The sequence below is a fragment of the Acinonyx jubatus genome, chromosome B4, assembly GCF_027475565.1.
Source record: "Acinonyx jubatus isolate Ajub_Pintada_27869175 chromosome B4, VMU_Ajub_asm_v1.0, whole genome shotgun sequence".
NCBI lineage: Eukaryota > Metazoa > Chordata > Mammalia > Carnivora > Felidae > Acinonyx > Acinonyx jubatus.
In genome coordinates, this window is record NC_069387.1 from 34,677,628 (window position 1) to 34,704,242 (window position 26,615).

The window sequence follows — 26,615 nt, forward strand, 5'->3', positions numbered from 1 at the left end:
TAAGGCACAGAGAGGCTTAGTAACTTCCTTAAGGTTACAGAGTAAGTCAATGCAAAAGCCAGGCAGTCTGACTTATATTCAGAACCACTATGTCTTGTCTCTCCTGGTACCTTTGATATGGTATCCAATCAACAGATACTTGTTGGCTGATTGGTGTTGATTTGTTTTCTGGAAACAGTTCTAATGTGAGCAAGAAAAAAAATAGGAAGAAAGGGTTTGACTCCTCTCCATACATGGTCCTTACTATTCTTTCTCACTTCTCAATTAGGAAGCAAACCCTTGTTTAATACCCAATTGTTTTCTATTCCATGTGATTCCAGAAATGACACTTTTAACTGAGAAAGAGCTAATCTTACAAAAATTCATACCATAGGGAAAGCATGCCCCATAAAAAGTCTCTAAAGCATTCAAGTATCTTAACAGATGGGGATAGTATCCTCTTTATCTTTGTGTCTTTAGGGCCTTACTTAGTGCTTGGCTTACAGAAAGTGCTCAATAAATGTTCATGGTGAATGGATACTGTTTTCCAAGGCTGGTCTTGCATGGAGGTCACTGTTCAATCCTCTCCATCAAGTCCAGTTGGCTGCTGAGAGTTTTTGTCAAAGACCTCAAAAATCAAAAAACCACTTTCTCTCCTCCATCTCTCTGTCTGCTCCCTTTATTCAATCTACTCCTGAAAGTTCTTCTCCAGCAGAGCATATGATATTACATGGAAAGGAGGAAATTACCACAGACAAATGCACTTTTATATACATTGCAAATATTTAATCATAACCCTCCATGTTATTGTTCACATTCGTTGTATAACGTTTATTGTTCCATATGGCCTATCCTTTGGTACAATATGCATGCCTCACAGTAATCCTGCTGTGGGTAAGTGAGGCCTCACAAGTAGTGGCAAGTGATTTTCTTAATTGTGGAAGTCTTGATGAAACAAAATGGACAAATATTTTGATTACACAGAATTTCACTGAAAGAGTCAACTAATTTTTACATCCATAGTGAAGTCAACTCTGAAAACTTACAGCCTTACTGTGTATAACTCTAGGGCCACAGTCATTCTCCTTACTTTTAATAATTTTCTAGAATGCTCCTCCTTACTTACCCTTCAGGATCTATCTCAAATGCTACCTCCTCCAAGAAGTCTTCCTGATTCTTTATCCCCACTCCCAAAAGTATAGAACCCCCAAAGCATACATGTCACAGAATTGATCACATCTTAAGCGTTTTTTTTTTTTTTTTCCTGAGGCAGGGGGAGAGCACTCTCCAATTTTTGTTCCATACCATCATTTCTTTGAACATCTTTTCTTCTACATTTCAGTCTCTTTGAGAACATACTTGGCATTGGAATCATTTCTGCATATGCTGTAATGGCTAGCAAAATCTTATATCAAGTGTGCACTCAGTAGGTTTTGTTGAACAAATTAATATATGACTTGTAGCCTCACAATCATCTCTCTCATTCCATAATCTGTGATCTTAAGATTTCAGTGACATTTAATACACATATGGACATTTAAAAAATAATAATAACTTTTTGGACTTAGAGTTACATATTCCACAAATCATCCAACTTACCTGTTACAAGAAATAACACATTATCTACATATCACCTATGTGTATGTCCACATATCACACAGCTGTCATGAGGATAAAATAAGATAGAAGAACAAACACCCTTTGGAAATGCTAAATAAGCTCACAAATGGGAGGCCTTTTAGCATTAGCATCATTTAAGGAGCCTGTTAGTTCTTAGTAACTGATGTGTGTAGCACTGGCTGTGAGACACCTGCACAATGCCAGCCATTCATTCTACAAAGACTTATCTGGCATTGCAGATGCTGAGGATACAGCAGTGAATAAAACAAACAAAAGTTGTCCTCATGGAGGTTATATTCTCATGAGGCAAGGGGCAGTAAGTAAATAGTGTGACAGATGGTGACAAGTGATGTGGGGAAAATAAGGCAGGGAAGGGGCACAGGAAATGTAAGGTTGCTAACATGGGTGGGGACAGCAGGCCTCTCAGGTAAGATGACATTTCTGCAGAGACTGGAGGTGGTGAGCAGGCCAGACCAGCAGAGGGATGGGTGAAGGGCATTCTGGACACAAGGAACATCAAACCCAAAGGCCCCATAATGGTAGTGGGTTTGGAATGTTGGTGGCATGGCAGGAGGTCACTGAGGCTGGCAAGGAGGGACAGAAGGGAAGGGTGCAGGGAGATGAGGTTAGAGGGGGAGAGGGGTGAGACCATGTAGGCCTCTGTGGGACTCTGACTCTCACTCAGTGAGTTAGGGGAGACTTGGAGGTTTCTGAGCAAAGTGGTGACATGTTTTGTTTTTTGGGGCTTTTTTGTTTTGTTGTTGTTTTTTTTTTTACAAGGACTTGCATTTTAAGAAGACGCTGTTGGCTACAGTGTTAAGACTAAGCTGTGGCAAAGGGCAGAGATGGAAACAGAGAATCCAGTTAGAAAGCTATTATAATAATCCAGTCAAGAGGTGTCAGTGGCTGGCATTGGAGGTGGTAAGAAACAGTGAGTTTCTTGAGGGGATGGCTGATAGGATTTCCTGAGGGACTGGATACAAAGGGTGAAAGGAAGAAATAAGTCCAAGATTTTTTGCCTGAGTAACTGGAAGGATGAGGTTGACATTTACCAAGACAGGAAAGACTTTGGGACGATTGGAAGTTCTGTTATGGATGTGGTAAGTTCAAGATGCTTAGACATCCAATTAAAGGAATGGAGTGGGCAGGTAGGCATATAAGTCTGGAGTTTAGAGGAGAAGTCTGAGCTGGTGATATATAGTTATTAGAAGACATATAAGTGATAGTTAATGCCATGAGGCTGGAAATGAAAACCTGGAACCAACTGTCCCTGAGATAGAGAAGAGGTCTGAGGATTAAGCCTGTAGCTCTCCAATGTTAAAAAGATGAGAAATCAGCAAGTCATTCTGATAAGGAAAAGCAAATGAACTGAGAAAGAATGGTGTTCCAGTAGCCAAGTGATGACAAGCGATGATCAGCTGTATTCAGTGCTGCAGCTAGGTCAAGTACAATGGCACCAGAGAACTGACCACGCTATTCAGTAATGTGGAAATAACTAGTGGTCTTGACAAGAGATGTTTTATTGCAGTAATGGAGGAGACAGCCTGGCTGGTGTGGATTTAAGAGAGATCAAGAAGACAAGAATTGGAATCAACAGACAGAGGCAACTCTTTGGAGAAGATCTGCTGAAGTGTAAAAGAAGACACCCAAAAGTTCTAAGAAATGGAAGAAGGAGGTATTTGTCTAGGTTTGTAGTGGTAGGAGATATTGCTGACATTTTCCTGGATGATATCAACCAAACTAGCATGGGCACTTATTCACCTTGGTCTACATATTTTATTATTTAAACGTCACATAGATACTTTTCCAGTGAGAAAGGGTAACAGGCTGGATTAGCCCTTTCTTTAAGCTCCAAAAAGAGCTACTCTGTTTTTATTGGTGACCCATGGAAAACAAGACACAGGTGTTAGCCCTATGCATAAGCCTGAAGCCACCTGCAAGCCTGCCCACAACTGCAAAACCATCTCAGTGTGATCATCTTTAATGACAAAGATAATCTTACTGGATTACATAGCAGGTAATATGAGGGCCTTATATTTGAGGTATCATATCATGTCCTCCTCTTCTTGATGACAGAATTCCAAGGAATTCCAAGGAATTTTCTGACCATCACAATACAGTTCTACCATGAATTAAATGCATATGGAGATGGGACACCTTCTTTAGGAAGCTTCTTCTATAATGGAATCCTAGCTACTATATCTAATCTAATTTTCCTTTTTAATGCACTGAAGTATGAGTGACTCTCAACCATATGCATCTCTAATTAAGAATTTCTGTACTGGAGTTATTATTGTAATTACTTCTGTTAATAACAGTCTCCTCAATTTCTTTGTGTTAGATTGTACTATTCATTCACAATTATTCATCCAAACTTCTCTATAGGTACAGTATACTTCTGTGTCACATTATCTTTGGGGCAAAGATAGCACTGTGACTTGCTTTGGCCCCTAGAATGTGAGCAGCCATGATATAAGTCATATTTGAGCAAAAACCTAAAATATGCATGTGTGGTTTAGCTAATTGCCCCCTTTGTGAGCATCTGCCCCCTCTGCCATGAGAAAAACATGGCCTACCGGCTGGATGCTTCTTCAACCTGTGCTCTGGAATGAAGTAGCATACAGAACCCGGTCAAACCCAGAGCCTAGCTGAGCCCAGAAAAACTGCAACTGATCAACATCCTCATGTAACATGACCAGGTATAAATGTTTCTGGTTTTAAGTCACTGAGACTTTGGGATTGTTTGTTCCTACAGCAAAAGCTGACTGATATACTCTTATTAGACTGTCAAATTCCTAAGTGAAATAAACGTATTTATTCTTTATGATATGTCCTCATACTGAGAACAATGCTCTGAAATTGTGGGCTCCTAATAAGCACATACATAAGAGGGTAAGATTTTTTATGTCCAAAGTTTGGAATCAGTTCATAATTCCTGTCACTGACACACTGCACCATCATATTAATCTCCTTAAAATCATGTTCAGAATTATTCTCATCCTCCTTCTCATTCCTTGACTTTGATCTATTGAGTTATGCCTGATTGATGAAGAAAACCCAAAGAATTTAGGTTTCACAGAAAGGAAATTGGATCTTGGCCATCATATACAGTTGACCTTTGAATAACACAAGTTTGAACTGTGTGGGTCCACTTACACACAGACTGTTCCAATAAATATAGAACAGTACTATAAATGTATTTTTTTCATATGATTTTTTTAAATTTTGTATTTAAAAAAAGGTGTTTTTTTTTTGTTTTTGTTTTTGTTTTTTTTTAGAGAGACAGAATGTGAGTAAGGGAGGGGACAGAAGGAGAGAGAGAGAATCTTTTTTTAAATTTTTTTATTTTTTAAAATTTACATCCAAATTAGTTAGCATATAGTGAAACAATGATTTCGGGAGTAGATTCCTTAATGCCCCTTACCCATTTAGCCCACTCCCCCTCCCACAACCCCTCCAGCAACCCTCAGTTTGTTCTCCATATTTACAAGTCTCTTCTGTTTTGTCCCTCTCCCTGTTTTTATATTAGTTTTGTTTCCCTTACCTTATGTTCATCTGTTTTGTCTCTTAACGTCCTCATATGAGTGAAGTCATATGATTTTTGTCTTTCTCTGACTAATTTTGCTTAGCATAATACCATTCAGTTCCATCCATGTAGTTGCAAATGGCAAGATTTCATTCTTTTTGATTGCTGAGTAATACTCCATTGTATATATATACCACATCTTCTTTATTCATCCATCCATCAATGGACATTTGGGCTCTTTCCATACTTTGGCTATTGCTGATAGTGCTTCTATAAACATGGGGGCGCATGTGTCCCTTTGAAATAGCACACCTGTATCCGTGGATAAATGCCTAGTAGTACAATTGCTGGGTTGTAGGGTAGTTCTATTTTTAGTTTTTTGAGGAACCTCCATACTGTTTTCCAGAGTGGCTGCATCAGTTTGCATTCCGACCAGCAGTGCAAAAGAGATCCTCTTTCTCCACATCCTCACCAACATCTGTTGTTGCCTGAGTTGTTAATGTTAGCCATTCGGACAGGTGTCAGGTGGTATCTCATTGTGGTTTTATTTGTATTTCCCTGATGATGAGTGATGTTGAGCATTTTTTCATGTGTCGGTTGGCCATCGGGATGTCTTCCTTGGAGAAGTGTTTATTCATGTCTTTTGCCCATTTCTTCACTGGATTATTTGTTTTTTGGGTGTTGAGTTTGATAAGTTCTTTATAGATTTTGGATACTAACCCTTTATCTGATATGTCATTTGCAAATATCTTATCCCATTCTGTCGGTTGCCTTTTAGTTTTGCTGATTGTTTCCTTACTGTGCAGAAGCTTTTTATTTTGATGAGGTCCCAGTAGTTCACTTTTGCTTTTGTTTCCCTTGCCTCCAGAGATGTGTTGAGTAAGAAGTTGCTGTGGCCAAGATCAAAGAGGTTTTTGCCTGCATTCTCCTTGACGATTTTGATGGCTTCCTTACATTGAGGTCTTTTATCCATTTTGAGTTTATTTTTGCGTATGGTGTAAGAAAGTGGTCCAGGTTCATTCTTCTGCATGTCACTATCCAGTTTTCCCAGCACAACTTGCTGAAGAGACTGTCTTTATTCCATTGGATATTCTTTCCTGCTTTGTCAAAGATTAGTTAGCAATATGTTTGTGGGTCCATTTCTGGGTTCTCTATTCTGTTCCATTGATCTGAGTGTCTGTTCTTGTGCCAGTACCATATTGTCTTGATGATTACACCTTTGTAGTATAGCTTGAAGTCTGGGATTGTGATGCCTCCTGCTTTGGTTTTCTGTTTCAAGATCGCTTTGGATATTCAGGGTCTTTTCTGGTTCCATACAAATTTTAGGATCATTTGTTCTAGCTCTGTGAAGAATGCTGGTGTTACTTTGATAGGGATTGCATTGAACATGTAGATTGCTTTGGGTAGTATCGACATTTTAACAATATTTGTTCTTCCTCTCCAGGAGCATGGAATCTTTTTCCATTTTTTTGTGTCTTCTTCAATTTCTTTCATAAGCTTTCTATAGTTTTCAGTGTATAGATTTTTCACCTCTTTGGTTAGATTTATTCCTAGGTATTTTATGGTTTTTTGTGCAACTGTAAATGGGATCGATTCCTTGATTTCTCTTTCTGTCACTTCATTGTTGGTGTATAGGAATGCAACCAATTTCTGTGCATTGATTTTATATCCTGGAACTTTGCTGAATTCATGAATCAGTCCTAGCAGTTTTTTGGTGGAATCTTTTGGGTTTTCCATATAGAGTATCATGTCATCTGCGAAGAGTGAAAGTTTGGCCTCCTCCTGGCCGATTTGGATGCCTTTTATTGCTTTGTGTTGTCTGATTGCAGAGGCTAAGACTTCCGATACTATGTTGAATAACAGTGGCGAGAGTGGACATCCCTGTCTTGTTCCTGACCTTAGGGGGAAAGCTCTCCGTTTTTCCCCATTGAGGATGATATTAGTGTTGGGTCGTTCATATATGGCTTTTATGATCTCGAGGTATGCTCCTTCTATCCCTACTTTCTTGAGGGTTTTTATCAAGAAAGGATGCTGTATTTTGTCAAATGCTTTCTCTGCATCTTTTGAGAGGATCATATGGTTCTTGTCCTTTCTTTTATTGATGTGATAAATCACGTTAATTGTTTTTGCAGATATTAAACCAGCCCTGCATCCCAATCTCCACTTGGTCATGATGAATAATTTTTTTAATGTATTGTTGGATCCAGTTGGCTAATATCTTGTTGAGGATTTTTGCATCCATGTTCATCAGGGAAATTGGTCTATAGTTCTCCTTTTTAGTGGGGTCTCTGTCTGGTTTTGGAATCAAGGTAATGCTGGCTTCATAGAAAGAGTTTGGAAGTTTTCCTTCCATTTCTAATTTTTGGAACACTTTCAAAAGAATAGGTGTTAACTCTTCCTTAAATGTTTGGTAGAATTCCCCTGGAAAGCCATCTGGCCCTGGACTCTTGTTTTTTTGGCAGATTTTTGATTACTAATTCAATTTCCTTACTGGTTATGGGTCTGTTCAAATTTTCTATTTCTTCCTGTTTCAGTTTTGGTAGTGTATATTTTTCTAGGAATTTGTCCATTTCTTCCAGATTGCCCATTTTATTGGCATGTAATTGCTCATAATATTCTCTTATTATTGTTTTTATTTCTGTTGTGTTGGTTGTGATCTCTCCCCTTACATTCTTGATTTTATTTATTTGGGTCCTTTTCTTTTTCTTTTTGATCAAACTGGCTAGTGGTTTATCAACTTTGTTAATTCTTTCAAAGAACCAGCTTCTGGTTTCATTGATATGTTCTACTGTTTTTTTTGGTTTCGATAGCATTAATTTCTGCTCTAATCTTTATTATTTCCTGTATTCTGCTGGTTTTGGGTTTTATTTGCTGTTCTTTTTCCAGCTCCTTAAGGTGTAAGGTTAGGTTGTATATCTAAGATCTCTCTTCCTTCTTTAGGAAGGCCTGGATTGCTATATACTTTCCTCTTATGACTGCCTTTGCTGCATCCCAGAGGTTTTGGATTGTGGTGTTATCATTTTCATTGACTTCCAGATACTTTTTAATTTCCTTTTTAACTGCTTGGTTAGCCCATTCATTCTTTAGTAGGATTTTCTTCAGTCTCCAAGTATTTGTTACCTTTCCAAATTTTTTCTTGTGGTTGATTTCGAGTTTCATAGTGTTGTTGTCTGAAAATATGCACAGTATGATCTCGATCTTTTTGTACTTGCTGAGGGCTGGTTTGTGTCCCAGTATATGGTCTATTCTGGAGAATGTTCCATGTGTACTGGAGAAGAATGTATATTCTGCTGCTTTAGGATGAAATGTTCTGAATATATCTGTTAAGTCCATCTGGTCCAGTGTGTCATTCAAGGCCATTGTTTCCTTGTTGATTTTTTGATCAGATGATCTGTTCATTGCTGTGAGTGGGTGTTGAAGCCTCCTACTATTATGGTATTTTTATTGATGAGTTTCTTTATGTTTGTGATTAATTGACTTATATATTAGGATGCTATCACATTTGGCAGACAAATGTTTACAACTGTTAGGTCTTCTTGGTCTATAGACCCCTTGATTATGATATAGTGCCCTTCTGCATGTCTTGATACAGTCTTTATTTTAAAGTCTAGATTATCTGATATAAGTATGGCTACACCAGCTTTCTTTTGTTGACCATTAGCATGATAGATGGTTCTCCATCCCCTTATTTTCAATCTGAAGGTGTCTCTAGGTCTAAAGTGGGTCCCTTGTAACCAGCATATAGATGGATCTTGTTTTCTTATCCATTCTGTTACTGTATGTCTTTTGATTGGAGCATTGAGTCCATTGACGTTTAGAGTGAGTATTGAAAGATATGAATTTATTGCCATCATGATGCTTGTAGAGTTGGAGTTTCTGGTGGTGTTCTCTGGTCCTTTCTAATCTTTTGTTGCTTTGGGTATTTATATATATATATATAGATATATATATATATATATATATATATATATATATATCTATATATATATATCTATATCTATCTATCTATATATATATATATTTATTATTTATATTTTTTCATCTTTTCTCCCCTCAGAGAGTCGCCCTTAAAATTTCTTGCAGGGCTGGTTTAGTGGTCACAAACTCCTTTAATTTTTGTTTGTCTGGGAAACTTTTTATCTCTCCTTCTATTTTGAATGACAGCCTTGCTGGCTGCATATTTTTCTGATTCAGCATAGTGCCACTCCTTTCTGGCCTGCCAAGTTTCTGTGGATAGGTCTGCTGCAAACCTGATCTGTCTTCCCTTGTATGTGAGGGACTTTTTTTTCCCTTCCTGCTTTCATGATTCTAGAGAGAGTATCTTTTTTTTTTAATTTTTTAAATGTTTATTTATTTTTGACAGAGAGAGAGAGAGAGACAGAGCATGAGTGGGGGAGGGGAAGACAGAGAGGGAGACACAAAATCCGAAGCAGGCTCCAGGCTCTGAGCTGTCAGCACAAAGCCCAATGCAGGGCTCAAACTCACAGACTGCGAGATCATGACCTGAGCCAAAGTCGGATGCTCATCTGACTGAGCCACCCAGGCGCCCCTAGAGAGAGTATCTTAAGTAGGCTCCATGCTCAGTGAGGAATGCAACTCAGGGCTTGATCCCATGACTCTGGGATCATGACCTGAGCCAAAATCAAGAGTCAGATGCTCAACCAACTGAGCCACTCAGGTGCCCCTCCATATGATTTTTTTAAAGTTTATTTATTTATTTTTTGAGAGAGAAATACAGCATGAGTGGGGGAGGGGCAGAGAGAGAGGGAGAGAGACGATCTCAAGTAGGCTCCACAGTGTCAGTGCAGAGCCCAATGCAGGGCTCGAACCCATGAGCAATGAAATCATGACCTGAGCCGAAATCAAGAGTCAGACACTTAATTGGCGAGCCACCCAGGTGCCCCCATCTGATTTTCTTAATAACAGTTTATTTTCCCTAGCTTATTTCATTGTATGAATACAGTTTATAATATATATAACATACAAAACATGTGTTACCTGTGTATGTTATCAAAAGACTTCCGGTCAACAGGTTATTAGCAGTGAAGTTTTGGGGGGAGTCAAAAGTTTTATGTGGATTTTCAACTGCACAAGGTAAGTGTCAGCACACCTAACCTGCACATTGTTCAAGAGTCAACTGGATACTATTTCCATTCCTAGATACCCTATAATGGTTGAGTAGAAAGACTGCTCTAAACGTGCTTATGTGGCTTAGCTCCATGTTCACTTTTGAATTTAAGACAGGCCACAAACTTTACCTAGGAGGTCCCACTGCAAAGAAAATAGTCTAACTCTTACCTTCAATTATTCAGTAAATTCCTCTACCTTGTACCGAGACCACTGTAGGCATTGTGCAGGAATCAGAGATAATATAAGGAAGAATTCTGGGCTTCCCGGGCTTAGAATGTAATTCAAGGGATCAAGTATATGTGTAAAAGTCTAAGACAATCAAGAGTTATATACTAGTTAATCCTTTACAAGAAGTTGTATGTATGGTGGGAAAGAGAGCTGGTTTGGAAATCAGGACACCTGGTTCTAGTCTTGCTCTGTTGCTGGCTACTTAAGTTACTTTGGGAAGATCTTTTCACTCTTCTGTGCATGTACAGAAAGAATTGAACAGGTTACTATAAGGTCCTTCACACTTGTATGGTAAAGGTTGTGTTCAGAGGACCTCTTTGTTTTCCTGTCCCCTGCTCCCATCTCTAAGCTAGTCTGATTTCAGCCCAGTCCTAGGGACCTCCTTTACCTTGAGTTATGGGCCAGATGATGGAGCTGATTTGAGAGGGAAAAATCTCAGCACACAAGTCCACAATTGTGCTCAGATCCCACCAACTCATCAAGGAGGAGTGGAAAGAGGAGCTCTTGGAAAGCTCACTTAACCCCAAGGAACAACTTGGGCTGGGCTTTGCTGGAGCAAAGCTGGGTGCCCGAAGCTGCTGTGTTAGTTGCCTGGGGCTCATCCATGGTGGGATAGGCTTCTGGAGGAAGAGCTTGAAGAGGAGCTGTCCAGGTGACTGCTATCCAGATACACAATAGACAATATCTCTCTGAAGCCCTTTTGCTTGATTCAGAGAGCTAAACACCCTCCACCCTCTGGCAAAACCAGTTCTACAAAGACAGGTAGCCTGTCCATAAATAGGGCTTCTGAAACCGGAAATGTCCCATTTGACATGAAAGAAGGAAAGGGTTGAGAGAAATGGCAAACAGAACTGTTTTGAACATCCACTGATGCTTTTCAGATTGTTCTTTGGAAAAATACAGAAAGTAGAGATAATCTCATAGGCTAAAATACCTTGCGAGCCTTGGGGATTAGCCTTCTCTACTCACCTGGCTCCTTTGCTGAAAATGTATTTTAATTCCCAGCCCAGGGCCTTGAGGGGATTGCTCAGATGGCCAAGGGATTGCTTTCTCTGTTGTAGGCTGTCTTCATTTGGCTGCGTGACTGCTGTGGATTTTTTCCAGGTGTTTAGAGGAGCTGGGACCACAGTGTGTCTTAATGGACTCATATCAGAGTTAGGTTCTTTAAAGCAAAGGAATTCATTTAAGAAAAGCCCCCTCCATTTATATGAAATCAGTTTTCTTTGCAAAGTGCTCCCGGCAATTCAGCAAAAGAAAGCAGAGGGTGGTGACAAGATAACACTGTAAACAAGAATAATGGCTTTACTTACTTGGGACTCCAGACACCAGCCGCAAGGGGCGCAGCACGCGGAATGCCCTCAGTGCCTTCACATCAAATCCAGCTCCTTTCCCTCCTAGAGCATTTGCCCCGTCAGCTTTGGTGGCTTGTTCTAAAATTGCACTAAAAAGCCTAGAAGAGAAGAAGGGGAGAAGGAGCTGTCAGACTCTGAATTCTCTGAAGGAAGCCTGGGACAGCAGAGTTAGCAGGTGCCTCCAGCCTGGGAACCAGTGCCAAGGTGTGTGGGGGGAAGGGACTGTGACCATCATAAGATGACATTCCCTCAGTGTGGGTATCACCCAAGGGACATATCCACTGCCTAGAAAGGTCCGAGAGGGGATAGGCAGGCCATTTGTAGTCATAAAGTTGTGCATGAACACAAATGGCTTTGTATAAGCTAGGTGGCCTGCATAGAAGTGTAAAGCCACTAAAGTTTGCAGTAGTGCCTCTGTCCCTTTGTGGTGTCCTCTCCCCACTCCAGGATTCCTAAAGCCGGCCTTCACGTGGCCAGGAACCGCATCCTCTTTCCTCCCCACTTACTTTCTTACTCCTAACAATTCCCTTTTGATTTAAACTGGGCACAAATAAATGATAGCATAGAAACTGGCTTTGTGCTGTGGATATAAGGATGGGAAACTGACCACTGGCTTTAGTAACATGCAGACCACTTAGACTTTGAAACATCTGTTTGGTGGAGTGATGGGGACAATGCCTAATAGATATGGGTTCAAGAGAAGACAGCAAGAAAAGTTTGAGACAGCTCTAACACAACTATAATGCAAGCCACAAATTTGAGCCATATATGTAATTGAAACTTTCTAGATTAGTGCTGAGTGGCCATGTGGCTCGTGGCTACCGTATGGACAACCCTTCTGACGAGCTTTGCTGTCAAAGGTGGTAGAAGAAAAAAGATGGTTACAGGAGAGGGTGTGGAATCAAGAGAGTTGTGTTTGCTTTAATTTTTTAAAAATGTTTATTTACTTTTGAGAGAAACAGAGAGAGAGACAGAGGCATGAGCAGAGGAGGGGCAGATATGGAGACACAGAATCCGAAGCAGGCTCCAGGCTCCGAGCTGTCAGCACAGAGCCTGATGCGGGGCTGCAACTCACAAATCGTGAGATCATGACCTGAACCGAAGTCGCATGCTCAACCAACTGAGCCACCCAGGTGCCCCAAGTAGTGTTTGCTTTTAAATGGGAGATACAGCAACATTTTTATATGTGATGGGAGTTATGTAACAGAGACAGGTGATCTGGCAATGCAGAAGTGAGGGAATAATTACTGGAAGGATTGATACCCTTCAGTAGGCAGGAAGGTATCTCATGTACCCTGAGGGGTATTGGCCCTAGATAGGAGAAGGGATGGTTTATCATGGTTCTAGTAGGAGGGCACATTATAGCGGTACAGATGTTATCCTGATTGTACCTGTTTTTTCAGGGAAACAGGGAGCAAGGTCATCAGCTGAAAATGCAAATGAGGAGTAGGTACTGGAAGTTTGAAGGGTGAGGCAAAGGTATAAAAGAATCACCAAAGAAAGCAAAGAGTGAATGAGGAAGGCACATGTAGTAGGATTGCCAGATATCATCAAGGACCTATTTGAAGTTGGTGGTCATGACTGTAAAGTGAAACCCATCAGCTCAGCTTTGTTTCTCTACCCCTTTCAATGGCATAGCTTCAGGTACCAGATGGATCTCCATCTAGTTGTATTTGATTGTGGTTGGTGTTTTTCCAAATGAGCAAGGTAGATGAATAGAAAAATGAGGAAGTTGACTGTACATGGTAGTGAGAGATTATGATGGGCTGGGCATTTAAACTGGTTAAAAGGAGGACTGGACACAATGGGTGGAGGAACAGAGAGAATGGGACAGGGTGAATGGATTGTCAGAGTCAAAGTGCAAGAGGGAATAAGCTGGAAATACGGGTGGTATTGTTTACAGAGTGGGATGTTTGGTTTGACATTATGGGGGAGGGCTCAGTTATTACTTATGGCAGGGATAGTGGCTATAACCATGGGAGTGTGCAGCTGGAGTCAGGATGGAGTCAGGGTCGCTGGGTGGGAAAGATATCAAGGAACCAAGAAGCTACTGGAAGGGACAGTAGCAATACTAAGTTTGGAGAGAATGGGAATGAACCAAGAGCTCATGTCTTCAAGGAATAGAGTCCCATAGAGGCCTACAGAGGATCCCATAAGGAGAAGTAGGGGTAGAAGGGTCTGATCACACACATTAAAACTGGAAGTTGCTAGGGAAGGGGAGGGGTAGCCATCTGAAAGCAGAAATAAGAGAAACACAGGGCCCTTCTCCTGACCTCTGGGTTGTGGAACAAGGCATTTGGGAGAGAGTGGTAATCTCTTGAGAGAATGCAAGGGAGGCAGGACTCTTGGGGGGAGTCAGGGAGTTAAATGAGAGGCCAGAGACAAAGCTGAGGGTTTAGGGCAGGACTTGGGCCATCTGCTCTGTAAATAAAGTTTTGTTGGAGTTCAACTACACCCATCGTTTACATATTGCTGTTGTCTATTGCTGTTTTCTCACTAAAGTTGAATAGTTGGGACAAAGAGTACGTGGTTTGCAAGCTGAAAATGGGCATGTTGCCCTTTATAGAAAATGTTTGCTGACATCTGAATGGGCGATGGCTTGTGGGAGCAGAGGGCACAGTGGAAAGGTTTCAGCGGGATGGAGAGGGAGAAGGGGTCAGAAGATGCAGAGAACCATGTGGGAATGGGAACCTGGAATCTTGGGCTTTTTGTGGTGACCAAGAAAATTAGGGGAAAGAAAAGACACACAGGGCAATTTCTGTCCTTTGTACTAGAGATGACCACCGATTCACTGTCAGTAGAGTGTGTGCTGGGTCATGGCCTAGGGTCAGGGGGAAGCCCAGGTATCAGACTGGGTCCCCACATCTGGCCTGAACTGAAGACCAGGGCAACTTTGTTCTTGAGGAATAGGCTTGAGCTCCTTAAATGACTCATGCCCCAGGGAACTAGATCTGAAAACAGGGGAGGCTGCAGCTAGGGGCCTAGCTTTGAAGAAACTCAAATCCAGGCAGGGCCCAGCAATTGAGGGAGTTGGTCTAGATTAAGGATTTCCAAACTGTGCTCCATGGATCCCCTGGGTATATCTTGGACAGCAAGGCCAGAGAAAAGTGGTTGGAACACAGTGGCTTTCATGGGCCTTTGAGTAAGGCTTTAACAATGGGTTCTGCAGCTAAAAAGTTTGACAACACTGACCAGACCACATCTAAAGTCTTTCTTGGTCCTGTGATTCTTTCAGCTCAGCTTGGCAATTTGATGGTGTCATATGTTAGCTGGTGACATCCTGAACCCCAGGCAGAGTTGCCTTGATGAGGGGAGTGGGCTTCTTTCTCTGCAGAGAAATGTTCTTTCCACTGAAGTCTAGATTACTGAAATCTTAGAAAATGGAGACTAGTTTGCAAGTTTGTCAAACAGCATTCTAAATCCAAACCAGATTTGGTTCCTAGTATTTCCTGGAAGAAAGCAATATGCTTATTAGAGTACAAGTTGTTCACAAAATATTATTCATTGAAGGGAACAGAGGTTAGACAACTTTTTTCTCTTTTCCCTGTCCCAACTTGATGCGGACACTTTATTAAGTGCCTGATTTTAATTTTTAAGGGGTAGAAAATTCAGGAATGGGTCTAGGAGGTGTTCTTGGCTTGTAGGGACTGGTGTGTTTTCCTTGATTAGGCACTGTAAAGCCCAAACCACTGCTTTGTGCCTACCTGTCCCTAAGGGCTGGGTTCAGATGTGGATGCTTGGTCAGGGGTGGGGGCAGAATTCTCCAGGAGTTGTGTCTGGCAGTTTCCTAGTTGGACATTGGAGCTTTTTAAAAGAGAACAATGAGGCTCTAGAGGGCCCGGTGAGTCAGAAGAGCAGGGCCACCATATTGGGAGGAAGACAGGACCAAAGCCCCTGTGGCTGGAGTAGAGTGTCTTGAGCAGGGGATCTAGTGAAGATCCCGAGGTCCCTGGGTTGGGTAGGGAGAGGCCTCTGAAGTCCTCCCCACTTTCATTTAGTAGGCCCATCTCCACACTGTACCAAGGAAACTCTTCCACTTTGGGAAGGAAATGTGACCGGCTTGTGGGGGGGAAGGAAATCCCTCTTGTCCCAGGACCCCAGCATGGCAATGCAGAAATGAGAGAGCAGCTCTTAGCCTGGCACTCAGGCAGCAGGCAGGCACACCCACCTGTCTCAAGGGCCAGGCAGACCCCCTTCTGATTGTAGAAGGACAGAAGAAACCTTCCCCTAAGTAGCTGTAGATGAGGAGCCCAGGGAGTAGATACTTCCCAGGAGACATAAGGGAAGCAGAGGGATATCCATTTAATGTTATAAAAAGGGCAGGAAAAGAAGGTACAGCTGAAAGATGTGGTTGAGCTATGCTGTGTGTGTGTGTGTGTGTGTGTGTGTGTGTGTGTGTGTGTGTGATTTTTCCAGTTAGAAGAATGGGCAGAGATTGATTGATTGGTTGATTGATTTAAGGTTTATTTATTTTTGAGAGAGAGAGCATGAGTGGGGGAAGTGCAGAGAGAGAGAGAGAATGAGAGAGAGAGAGAGAGAGAGAGAGAGAGAGAGAGAGAGAGAGAGAATCCCAAGCAGGCTCCAAGCCCAGCATGGAGGCCAGCACAGGGCTCAATCCCACGACCACGAGATCATGACCTGAGCTGAAATCAAGTGTCGAACACTTACCAACTGAGCCAGCCAGGTGCCTGAGGCTGAGATTTAGATTAGACAGAGAGCCCCATGGGACCACTGCCCTTGGAGAAGAGAAACTAGGTGTCAAATATGTCCATGTGTGAGATCAATGGGGAAAAAGCCCAGAGGGTCATGGTGAACCACAGGCTCAGCAACCACCAGCATCATAACTTCTGTGGCCTAAACAATCTACCAGAGTCATCTTTTTGTTTTGTTTTGTTTTGTTTTAAAATATGATTTATTGTCAAATTGGTTTCCATACAACACCCAGTGTGCATCCCAACAAGTGCCCTCCTCTGATCTTTTTGAAGGGGGCCTCTTCATCAGCCTCATGGCCTAGACCCCGGGAAGATGTGACTGAAACCTGGGCTGACTCCACAAAAAGTCTGCCCTCTGTGCTTATGGGGAGGAACAGCAAGGCGAGGGTCCAACCCAGCAAAAGACGAGCAAGTGTCACCAAGTGTGCAACTGCATGACAAGGCCCCTCTAGGGCTCCCTTTTGAGGTCTGCCCTGTGCCTCTTGTTTCCACCTCCCATGTTGTAGGTAGGGCCATGACGGGGGCAGAGCGCTGTATGCACTTAACTCTAACTCATTTCCATAAACATGAGAAGAACATGTAGCTTCTCTGCCTAAACAAAGTTGGTCCCTGTAGGCACCCTCAACTCCTGATAAATCTCATTCCTGGGGCTCTTTTCTATGTGTGAAAGGTCCCCTGGGGCCTGAGGCCTAGAGAAAGACACTGAATTTGAAGGGATTTAGGGGCATTTGGAACAAGGCACCTCAAAGGCCTTTGCTATGGCTTACTGAGTTAATGCAAGGTGTTTGTTCAGTTCTTCTTTGTTTATCCTGGCATGAACAAAAGCAGCAAGATCTCTTAGAGCTGCATCCTCATTCTGAGTCCTCTGGAGCCAGATCTATTCCTAGAAAATACTCCAAGAACTTTGGTGCTTCTCATGTCACCCAAATAGCCCTGATGCTAATGTGGCCAAAGTGTGTCATTCATAGGCTGCACAAAAAAAAAGACAACAAAGAAAACCCCTAAAACAGTTCCAAACAACCCAAATAGCCATCCAGATGGCCAGAGACAAGGAAATAACTTCTAAATGATCTTGATTTTCTCTTGTTATTTCTTGCAGGAAAGACCAGTCAGTCCCATGAGAGAATGAGCAGTGAGTGCTAAGGAGGAGTCCAGAAGGACCTATGTCTTCACTGGGATGGCACAAATGGCATCAATCAAAAATAGGCTCCTGGGATATGAGCCTGATGACATATTGACCTTGACACTGAAGCCTGTCAGAACTCCAAGGGAGTAAAAATGCAAGGTGGCCACTGTGTGACCACTCTCTGGGTTCAGAGTAATAGCAGATCAGTTCAAAGAAGCCAGCTTGTTCCTCAAGTAGGATCTGCTGTAAAGGTGCCCTCCCCTCACAAAATAGATGACTGGTTGGAACTTCATGAACTGTGTCTTAGTAAATGACATTTTGCATAGCACATGCAGGCCTGTTTAGGGACAAACATTTCATAGACAGGCACCTGGGTGGCTCAGTCAGTTGAGCATCCAACTTCAGCTCAGGTCACGATCTCACGGTTCGTGAGTTCGAGCTCCACATCGGGCTCACTGCTGTCAGCCTGTCCATGCAGAGCCTCCTTCAGATCCTCTGTCCCCCTCTCTCTGCCCCTCCCCGACTTGCACTCTCTCAAAAATAAATAAATATTTAAAAACCCAAATATTTCATAAAGAATCTTTTTGCAAAGTTACTAATTCCTTGATAAGGAGATCATCACTTCTAAATTTTATTTACAATTGCTTACATTGCTTTATTTTTTTTTAAAGGCATATATTGACTTTGCTTCACCTTTTGCCACAGCAAAGCATCCCTCTAGGGAAAGGCGTTTTTGGCTCTAGTTGGGTCACCCACGACCTTGGCCCTTCATAGTTCTCTGCTTTCTCCTCACCCTTTTATCTTGAGCAGCCTGTTTCCTGGGACCCTGGACAAAGCCCACTGAAGAGGTGAGAGCAGGCATCTACAGGACGGTGTGTGCCAGCCTCGCCCCACCGCCATGCTCACAGGCAGGCTGGACTAACCCTGCTCAGGGATGTGGCAGGGAAACCAGTCTGAAGAGGTGTTGGGCCAGATGTGGTTGGAGACAGAATAAAAGACCTTAAGCAGAGGACTCAGCTGCATGGAGGACACTGAGTTTCATTAAAAGCACTCAGATTCCACTCCTGTGTGTGTCTGTGCACATGAGTGCACATGTGTGAGCATGTGCGTGTGTGAAGGAGGTGTTCCTAGGTAAGAGATCTTTTCCCTTTGGAGAAAGTCTGAATTCAAAGTGACTTTTAATAGATCCTCTCATCTTGCCTAGAGCCCAGTGCTACTGTGACCAAACCAAAAAGAGATACAAATACAGAAGGAAAAGGAGATATGCATTTGTTGATGGTAAGGGGTAAGGGGAGGGAATAGAGAAAGGTAGTTATACTTACCCTACAACCACAATTATAAAATCTAGTAAATTCCAGCCATTGCGGAGGTAAGCGTTGGGGTGAAAGAGAAGTCCATAGGCTATTACTTTTAAAAATGCTTCCACAGTAAAAATTATGAGAAAGAGATATTCCACTCGTTCCTAAGAAAGAAAAATAGAAAAGAGAGAAAACTAGTCATTAGATTGGGGGTTTGTAACTTCTGAACCAGTAGAGCACACAAGCAGGTGGAGGAGAATGCTGTTCCCTCTGTGGTAGGATCTAGGGGGACACTGGGTGGGACCCCCAAACCAGATTACCAACTCCACAGTCTGTTTCAACCTTAGAGCTCCAATCCACTGGGCATTAAGGTTTTTTTTTTTTTTTTAGTCTTCAAATGCCCCCTGTTAAAATGCAAATATTAGGGTGGTGGAAAAATTACACATTTTGGAGAAACATCTTATTTAGTTCATCAGTGAATGTTTCATTTCTCAGAAGAGACCTCATAATGTCTTGATCTAGAGGGAAATGATGTCAGGACAGAGAACACGGCTGAGAAAGGAGGGAACAGGACCACAAGAACAGTGTATTACAATACTGAGGTGACAAATCCTGAGGATAACAGAAGCTGCCTTGGAGAGTATGCTAATCAAGGTCTCCAAAATGACAGGACAGAAACACAACCACAAAGAAGTTGAGACACTGAAAATCTAACAGCAGCTCAAACAGAGCCAATCTGCTCATATACACTGACCCTGAATTTGAAGTCTCTGTCTTTCTTGAGAAAATAAAAAAATCTTTGTCCAAAGACACAGACCAGGTCAGTCAAGAAAATCAGCATTTCTAGGATGGAGGCAGGCACTGGGGTGGGGCAGTGAAGGGAAAAGGCTCAGCTGTTTTTTCAAGGGTGGGAGGTAGTCTTTTTCCTCCCTCTGCCATCTTGAAGAAAGGCTTTGCATTTAAGGATGAAGCTCCTGTCCCTGGGAGCCCACACGTAACAGGACAAACTCTTTGGCTCAATTAGAGCGAGCCGACTCTGTGCTGATTCACTGGCTTCCCTCACCACTAATTGCTTTCTCCCACAACCTTGTTCCCAGTGGATAGCCTTAATGGCCCCCACCAGGCAAAGGCTGCCTGGATGCCTTCATGCTCCACTGCTCGCCTCTGCAGGAGCCTCAGCTCATCTCACAATGGAGCCACAAAACACCAGTCCACATGGCATTCAGCCACAGGTTGAAAGCCTGATTACAGGCTCCAATGGGCGCTAGGCTCAGAACCCTCGGACCTATCTTCCCATCCTCTGTTGGATCAGACAGAGCTCACCAAAGACCTCCAGGTCTCACCCACACTGTGGAGAGGGGGCATCACCTGGGAAGGCACACCCCCTCCTGCCTTGCCTGCTGGGAGGGGGCTCCAAGACCAGGGACATTAGTAGCCTAATGGATAGCTCTGTGGGGAGATGCCTGACCACACATGTGCCTGTGCTCCCATCCATTTTTTCCCTGATGCACTAGACTTGGAGTGAGTGCCAGCCTCACTGCGTCCGGCTTTGGGTGAAGCAGTTTGAAGTTGCAAAGTTTAAGAATGCAGAATTCTGGGCCCTATCCAGACCTACTAAAGTAGATGTCCTGGCTATGGAGCCTGGAAATGTGCATTGCAGACAATTCTAGGTGTTTCTGAGGCACCCAAAAGTTTAAGAACCACTGGCTCATGTGCTGATGAAGGTCCTGATCAGGCAGTAGCTGTGGGAAGGGGATGGAGAATCCAGAATTAACAAGCACCTCAGGGGCAGACTTGTGTTTTACTTACTACCCATTACAGCATCATAAGGTTGGTCTGGGGATGTGGCTGCATGGGGTGGGGGAGATGACCCAGGAACCAATAGTAGTATGTGGGAGCCTCTGGTCTTTTAAAATTAGGTGATTTGGGGGTTAAAATATCTATTAGGACGGTGTTGAAAGCATGTTACAAAAGGGCACAGTGCAACCTGAGGAAACTTGTGTAAGGTGTGTGTGTGTGTGTGTGTGTGTGTGTGTGTGTGTGTGTGTGTGTAGAGCCTCACGTAATACAGGCATCTGATTGGCTGGAGTGAAGGCTAAGAGGAAGTGGGGCTGGAGAGGTTGGTAGGAGGAAGATGACCAGGGGTTTTGTGGCTACACCTGCGTGCTTGAATTCTACACTGAGGAGATAGTGAATGATGGGGTTAGATGTGTATTGTAGTCTGGCACTGGTCTATGTAAGGAGGGTGGTAATGGGGTGGGAGGATTTGGGGGGAGGTGACCCATGTAGAGATCATGGAGGCTTGAGCCAAGGTAGGCATTGGGATTGGTGAGAAGTAGGTAGGTAGGTTTGAGAGACAGAAGGATGTAATTTGGTTTCTGGTTGCATATAGGGTTTGGGGGAAGAGGCAGTGAAAGAAATGCACTGCCCCCCTCCCTGAGGTTTCTAACTTGGGTGACTGTGGATGGTGATGCCTCTCACTGCAGAGGGGGACATGAGGGGAGAGACAGCAGTTCTGGACTTGCTGAATTAAAGCATTTGTGGGACATTTAGTTGGGACTAATGGTCATCAGACATACAGAGTGGGGGTTCAGGAGGAGTTTGGCTGTCAGGGGAGGCCTGGATGAGGTTGCCCTGGGAAAGTGTGTAGACTATAGAGAGGGGGGATGAGGCCGGAACCCCTCTCCATAAGGGGCAATCTCATCCCAGGAAAGTGCTTTCACATTATGGGAATGCACCTCCTTGGCACAAGTTACAGGATTCTGCTTAAAGCCATGGGGTTGGAGAGATACAAAGAATCTTACAGGGTATCTAGTCAACCTCCTCATTTGAAAAACCGAGATGCTGATAAGATCCCAGCCAGGGAGATAAATGCTGAAGATGGGAAACCAGATTTCCTGACCCTAGGTCCAAATGTCCATTCATCTCATCTTGCCTTCTTGGGTGCCAGGGATCTCACTGGTCCCTGTTTATCTCTCAAAGACACAACTAGGTCAGAGTCCTCATGCTAAGTTGTTTAAAGATCTGAGATAGAACTGAAAAGGATACAGGGGACCAGTAGGATGGGGTCTGGATGAAGAATCCTGAGAAGGGGCAGGTGCCTGCTGCAGTGTCTGGAATGCAGTCATCTGTGCTGCTGAGTGTGTGTGCTCTGGTGGCTGTACTGTATTCCTTCTGACCTTAGGGGCATGAATGCCCTTAAAGTTATTCCCACCCCAACCCCAAACCCAAGAAAGAAAGAAACAAAAATATAAACAAGTGAAACAGCTTGGTTGATCCTTTCAAAACATATGTTGTGTTGCCATAGAAACATCTAAGGGCAAAAATGAATGGAGTAGAGAAATGCAAAAGTTTGTCTGAAACCATCCTCTTGCTGCACTGATATCTCAGCATCTCTGGTCCTGTGAATACACACTCCTTCACAGACCTCCTCCTGCCTGAATTCTGAGGCCAGAGCTGTGAGCTCTCCCGAATGCTGAGGGGCCACAGAGCTCTTTGAGAATGCACAATATTCAGCTTGTGAACTCGCCCTTTTTTTTAATGTGATTTTGGGAACTCGGGAACTTTGGGAGCCAGCCTGGAACAGACTAAGTTTCCACTCCTACTGTTCTGTGTTGAGGCTGAAAAGGGTCAAAGAGAAGAGAGGATGGACCACAGAAACTATGGAGTGGAAACTCTCTGACCGTCAAGGCTGGAATGGAAGTCCATTAGAATGGAGTCCCAGGGCTCCTTCAGGACCCCTCCCCCAAAGTATGGGTGAAGTCCTACCTGCCTGGGGCAGGTGTGATGACTTCGGCCTTTCAGATGCTCTGGTCTTCCTCTCTTCCTGTCACCTTCTCTTCCTATAGTATCTTCCCATCTTTCCCCTTATTATTTCCTTCCCATTTTCATCTTCTTTTCCCTTTCTTTCCTCTCTTCCCTGCTCATTTATCAGCGCTACCACTGGAAGCTGGGGTCCATGGCAATACCCATGTATGAAATATTTAGAAAAATTCAGTGGAGAGAGAGTCTCAGATCCCAGGAACCATGATGTCTTCTAAACACTTGTGGAACTAATAGACACTTGTGAGTACAGGCTATCTTAGTTTTCCACTTATCTTTTCATGTACACATATCCTATCTTTCAACTACATTACAAGCTTCTATAGGACAGAGACTCAATTATCTTTTGATGGTAATAATCTTGATTCTGGTACCACTGGCTTTGTGTGTGTCTTTGGGTAAGTCACTTTACTTTGCTGGGTCTGTCTCATCTATAAAAGAACTAGCTAAGCATCAAAAAAATGCAATGCTGCAGAGAGCCCTAGGCTTACACAGTGCTGCTTGGGAGGAGTTACAGGCTAGGGAAGGCTGAGAAAATGGGGCTTTGCTCACTGACCCCACCACCACCTTGAACCAGACCAGTGCCATTTTAACCCACATGCAAAGTTGTCCAGAGATCCTGACAGTTCAAAAGAGTACAGAGAACCAATATGATGGGGTGTGGACAGAGACTACACACAAAAAAGAAGTAGCCATCTCTTCCTGACTAGCCTGGAAGATGTTTATTGTCTTTATAAGCTGGTTTCTTCATGAGATTTTATTTGAGAGGAGGACTCAGTGCTTTTTTGTTTGTTTGTTTTTCTTGGAACTCTGAACATGAATTCCAAAGTAGTAGAGGACTTCCGAAGTCTCTTCACAATTCTATGGCAAGTAAGGATGCCAATCCCTGGTGTCTTTGCAGTTCTGCCTAAGGCACAGTCAAATTCCAAAACATAGAAAGGAACAAAGAGTTCCTTTCCTCATTGTTCTGAGGATCACTATAAATACAAATAGATTTAATAATAAAATGATCCTTCAGTAAAGAGATTATTCATATTTATGCTTTAGGAGAACACAGACTCCTTGTGAACAGAAGCCATGCCAGGGTAGAGCTCCTTGGACAAGGACAACCATGGAGAGCCTGCCATGTCTATACACGTGTGCACATTTCTGCACACACACATGTATGGCACAGCTGGGCGATGCCCACCATCTGTGTTGAACACTGTAGAGCTCATATCTGCTATATAACAGCCAAGGTGTGAGAATTCATACTAAAGAGAGCCTGTGTGTATTCACTTAAATTTATGCAAGTGTATTTATTGAAGCTGCCAAGATTTCTACACCAAACAGAATTGATGAGAAGCCCAGTCATATAATTCCATCTCAGTACAAGGTGCAAAGACAAGAAACACAATAATAATGAGCCAAGCAGCACACCCTATATTCCAGATTGTTTCATAACTTAAGTACCATTCAATCTGACCTCTAAATACAGCCTCCCAACTGTCTATAATGAAGGGAGATAAAGAAACTGGAATACCTTAGTTCCTCCAGTTCTTCTCTCCTCCCTCCCTCCTCTCCTTCCTCCCTCCCTTCCTCCCTCCCTTCCTTCCTTCCTTCCTTCCTTCCTTCCTTCCTTCTTCCTTCCTTCCTTCCTTCCTCCCTCCCTCCCTCCTCTGCTTCCTTCCTTCCTTCCTTCCTTCCTTCCTTCCTTCCTTCCTTCCTTCCTTCCTCCCTTTCTCCCTTCCTCCCTTCCTCCCTCCCTCCCTTCCTCCCTCCATCCTTCCCTTCCTTCCTTCCTTCCTTCCTTCCTTCCTTCCTTCCTTCCTTCCCTCCCTCCTTCCTTCCTTCCGAGGGTCACAAGCATTCCTGAGTGTCTGCTCTGCCCCACACCACTTGCTGCACTGCAAGTGTCTCTTAGGACACTGAGGGACTTGACAGAATATAAGAAGCTGGAAGGACCTCATAAAAGGACATGCATGCCCCAAGCTCCTCATTATATAGAAATAAGAGGACTTGTCCAAGGCCACACATCTACCTCATGTGATGAGGACTTGCATTTCCTGATGGCTGGTCTGGTGCTCCTTCTACTACAGGACAGCTGTCTCTGTCTGTGAGATGACTGAAATCCTGGATTATTGTACCTATCAGGGGCTGGTGGGCACCCAGATGGCATGGTTCAAGGGTTGGTAGCAGGGATCTCCAAATATTCCCCTCTCCTTGGGTCTCTACTGGTGCCTAGAATTCAGCCATTAGGAAGCCTTTCTTCCATCAGTGGATGAAGGATATTCATACAATGGAATATTAGTCAGTCATAAAAAGAAATAAAGTTCTGACACAGGCTACAGTATGGATGAACCTTGAAAGCATTATACTAAGTGAACGAAGGCAGTCACAAAAGAGCAAACATTGTATGATTCCACTTACGTGAAAAGTCTAAAATGGGTAAATTCAGAGAGACAGAAAGTAGATATGAGGTTACCAGAAGGTGGAGGGAGGGAGGAACTGTTTCAGGGCATGGAAAACTTTGGACATAGATAGTGGTAATGGGTGTACAACACTGGGAGTATAATTAGTGCCACTGAAGTGTACACTTAAAAATGGTTAGAATGGCAGATTTTATTTTATATATAGTTTACCGTAGTGAAAAAAAGAGAAGCATTCCTTCGGATCTTAATTTTCCAACTTTTAAAGGTCTCCACCTAAAGTATATGAGGTCATGTTTAAATCTGTGTCAACCTTCACCTTAACAGGGACTAGTTTATCAGAAAGCTGACAGTGTGGTCTTTTGTGAAACCCTAGACAGATGCCTGGGGCACCTGGATTGGGAAGAAGGGGGCTTGGAAGGGAGGTGGGAGGCCCCTGAAGACAACTGCTTCAATTTCACAATTCTTTGAGGGCAGGCCCTTCCCAAGGGCATTATATAGAAGCCTTATTTAGAAGGTGCCTGGTGGTTCAAATAGTCTGGCCTTAAGACTCAGGACTTCTAGTAAAGGAAGGAGGGACAGGACAAACCACTTAATAGTCTAAGAGTAAAGCAGCTTTGAAAAAAATGTCATCTATTTATTGAGGGCAAGTAGCAATTGAGGCTGAGTGAGCTGAAAAGTGTGCCAGTGCCATTGGTTTTATAGTAGTTCAGTTTAAAAAAACAAAAATAAAAACTCTCCTCCAACTGGACTATTTTTCCATGCTTATCCATGATGCTAAGTTGAAGAGACTTACCCACTTACTAATTTCTCAAGTTTACATCTTCCTACCTGGAGGTCAGCCTTGCCTCAGCTGCCCCAGCACAGTTCCAGAGCACCAAGCGGCTATCTCAGATGTTGGAGAGCTGGCCTGTCTGTTCCTCCTGGGCCCTTCACTGCCTCTATCTCCAAGACAGCATCTCTGTCCATCCCTGGGTCCCTTCTGAGGCCGGGCTTCTCAATGTAATGCCCCATAGAGCAGAGACTGGCTGGCTTAAGTTCTTTATCTGGTGTTCAGCATGTGATCAGTACAGAGGGAACAGTCAACCTTTGTCAGGTGCTGCCTGTGTCACCTTCTTGGAGTGCCCAAATGGCATGTGGGCCAGCCTCCTACCCACAGCAGGAGTCCCTCCCTTCAACCTCCTCCATCTCATGCTGTCGTTTTCTTATAAGGCGGCCCATCCTTAACAGGGCAGCCCTGGCTGTCAGAGTATGGCCAGTCCCTTCCTCTCCCAAAAGTTCACTCTGGCTCAGGGATATTACCCTTTCTTTGGGGGTAATGGAGTGGAGAGGGCGACAGATATTACCAATCAGGGTTGAATTACTCCTGGGGACAATGGGGGATTTGCTTAGTGACCTGTGGGCTAGAATGTAA

At 43.3% G+C, this 26,615-nt stretch overlaps 1 protein-coding gene across 50 annotated transcripts in view; it reads right to left on the bottom strand.

Annotated features, from left to right (window-relative positions):
* The window catches only part of CACNA1C (calcium voltage-gated channel subunit alpha1 C), a 749,041-nt gene that overhangs the window by 234,527 nt on the left and 487,899 nt on the right, over nt 1–26,615 (bottom strand). For all 50 annotated transcript variants that reach the window (XM_053225582.1, XM_053225610.1, XM_053225602.1 and 47 more), the window contains exons 4-5: nt 18,996–19,135; nt 11,794–11,933 (exon numbers count right to left, since the gene is read on the bottom strand). In XM_053225582.1, the coding sequence (XP_053081557.1) occupies nt 11,794–11,933; nt 18,996–19,135 (280 nt within the window). The remainder of the gene's footprint in view (nt 1–11,793; nt 11,934–18,995; nt 19,136–26,615) is intronic.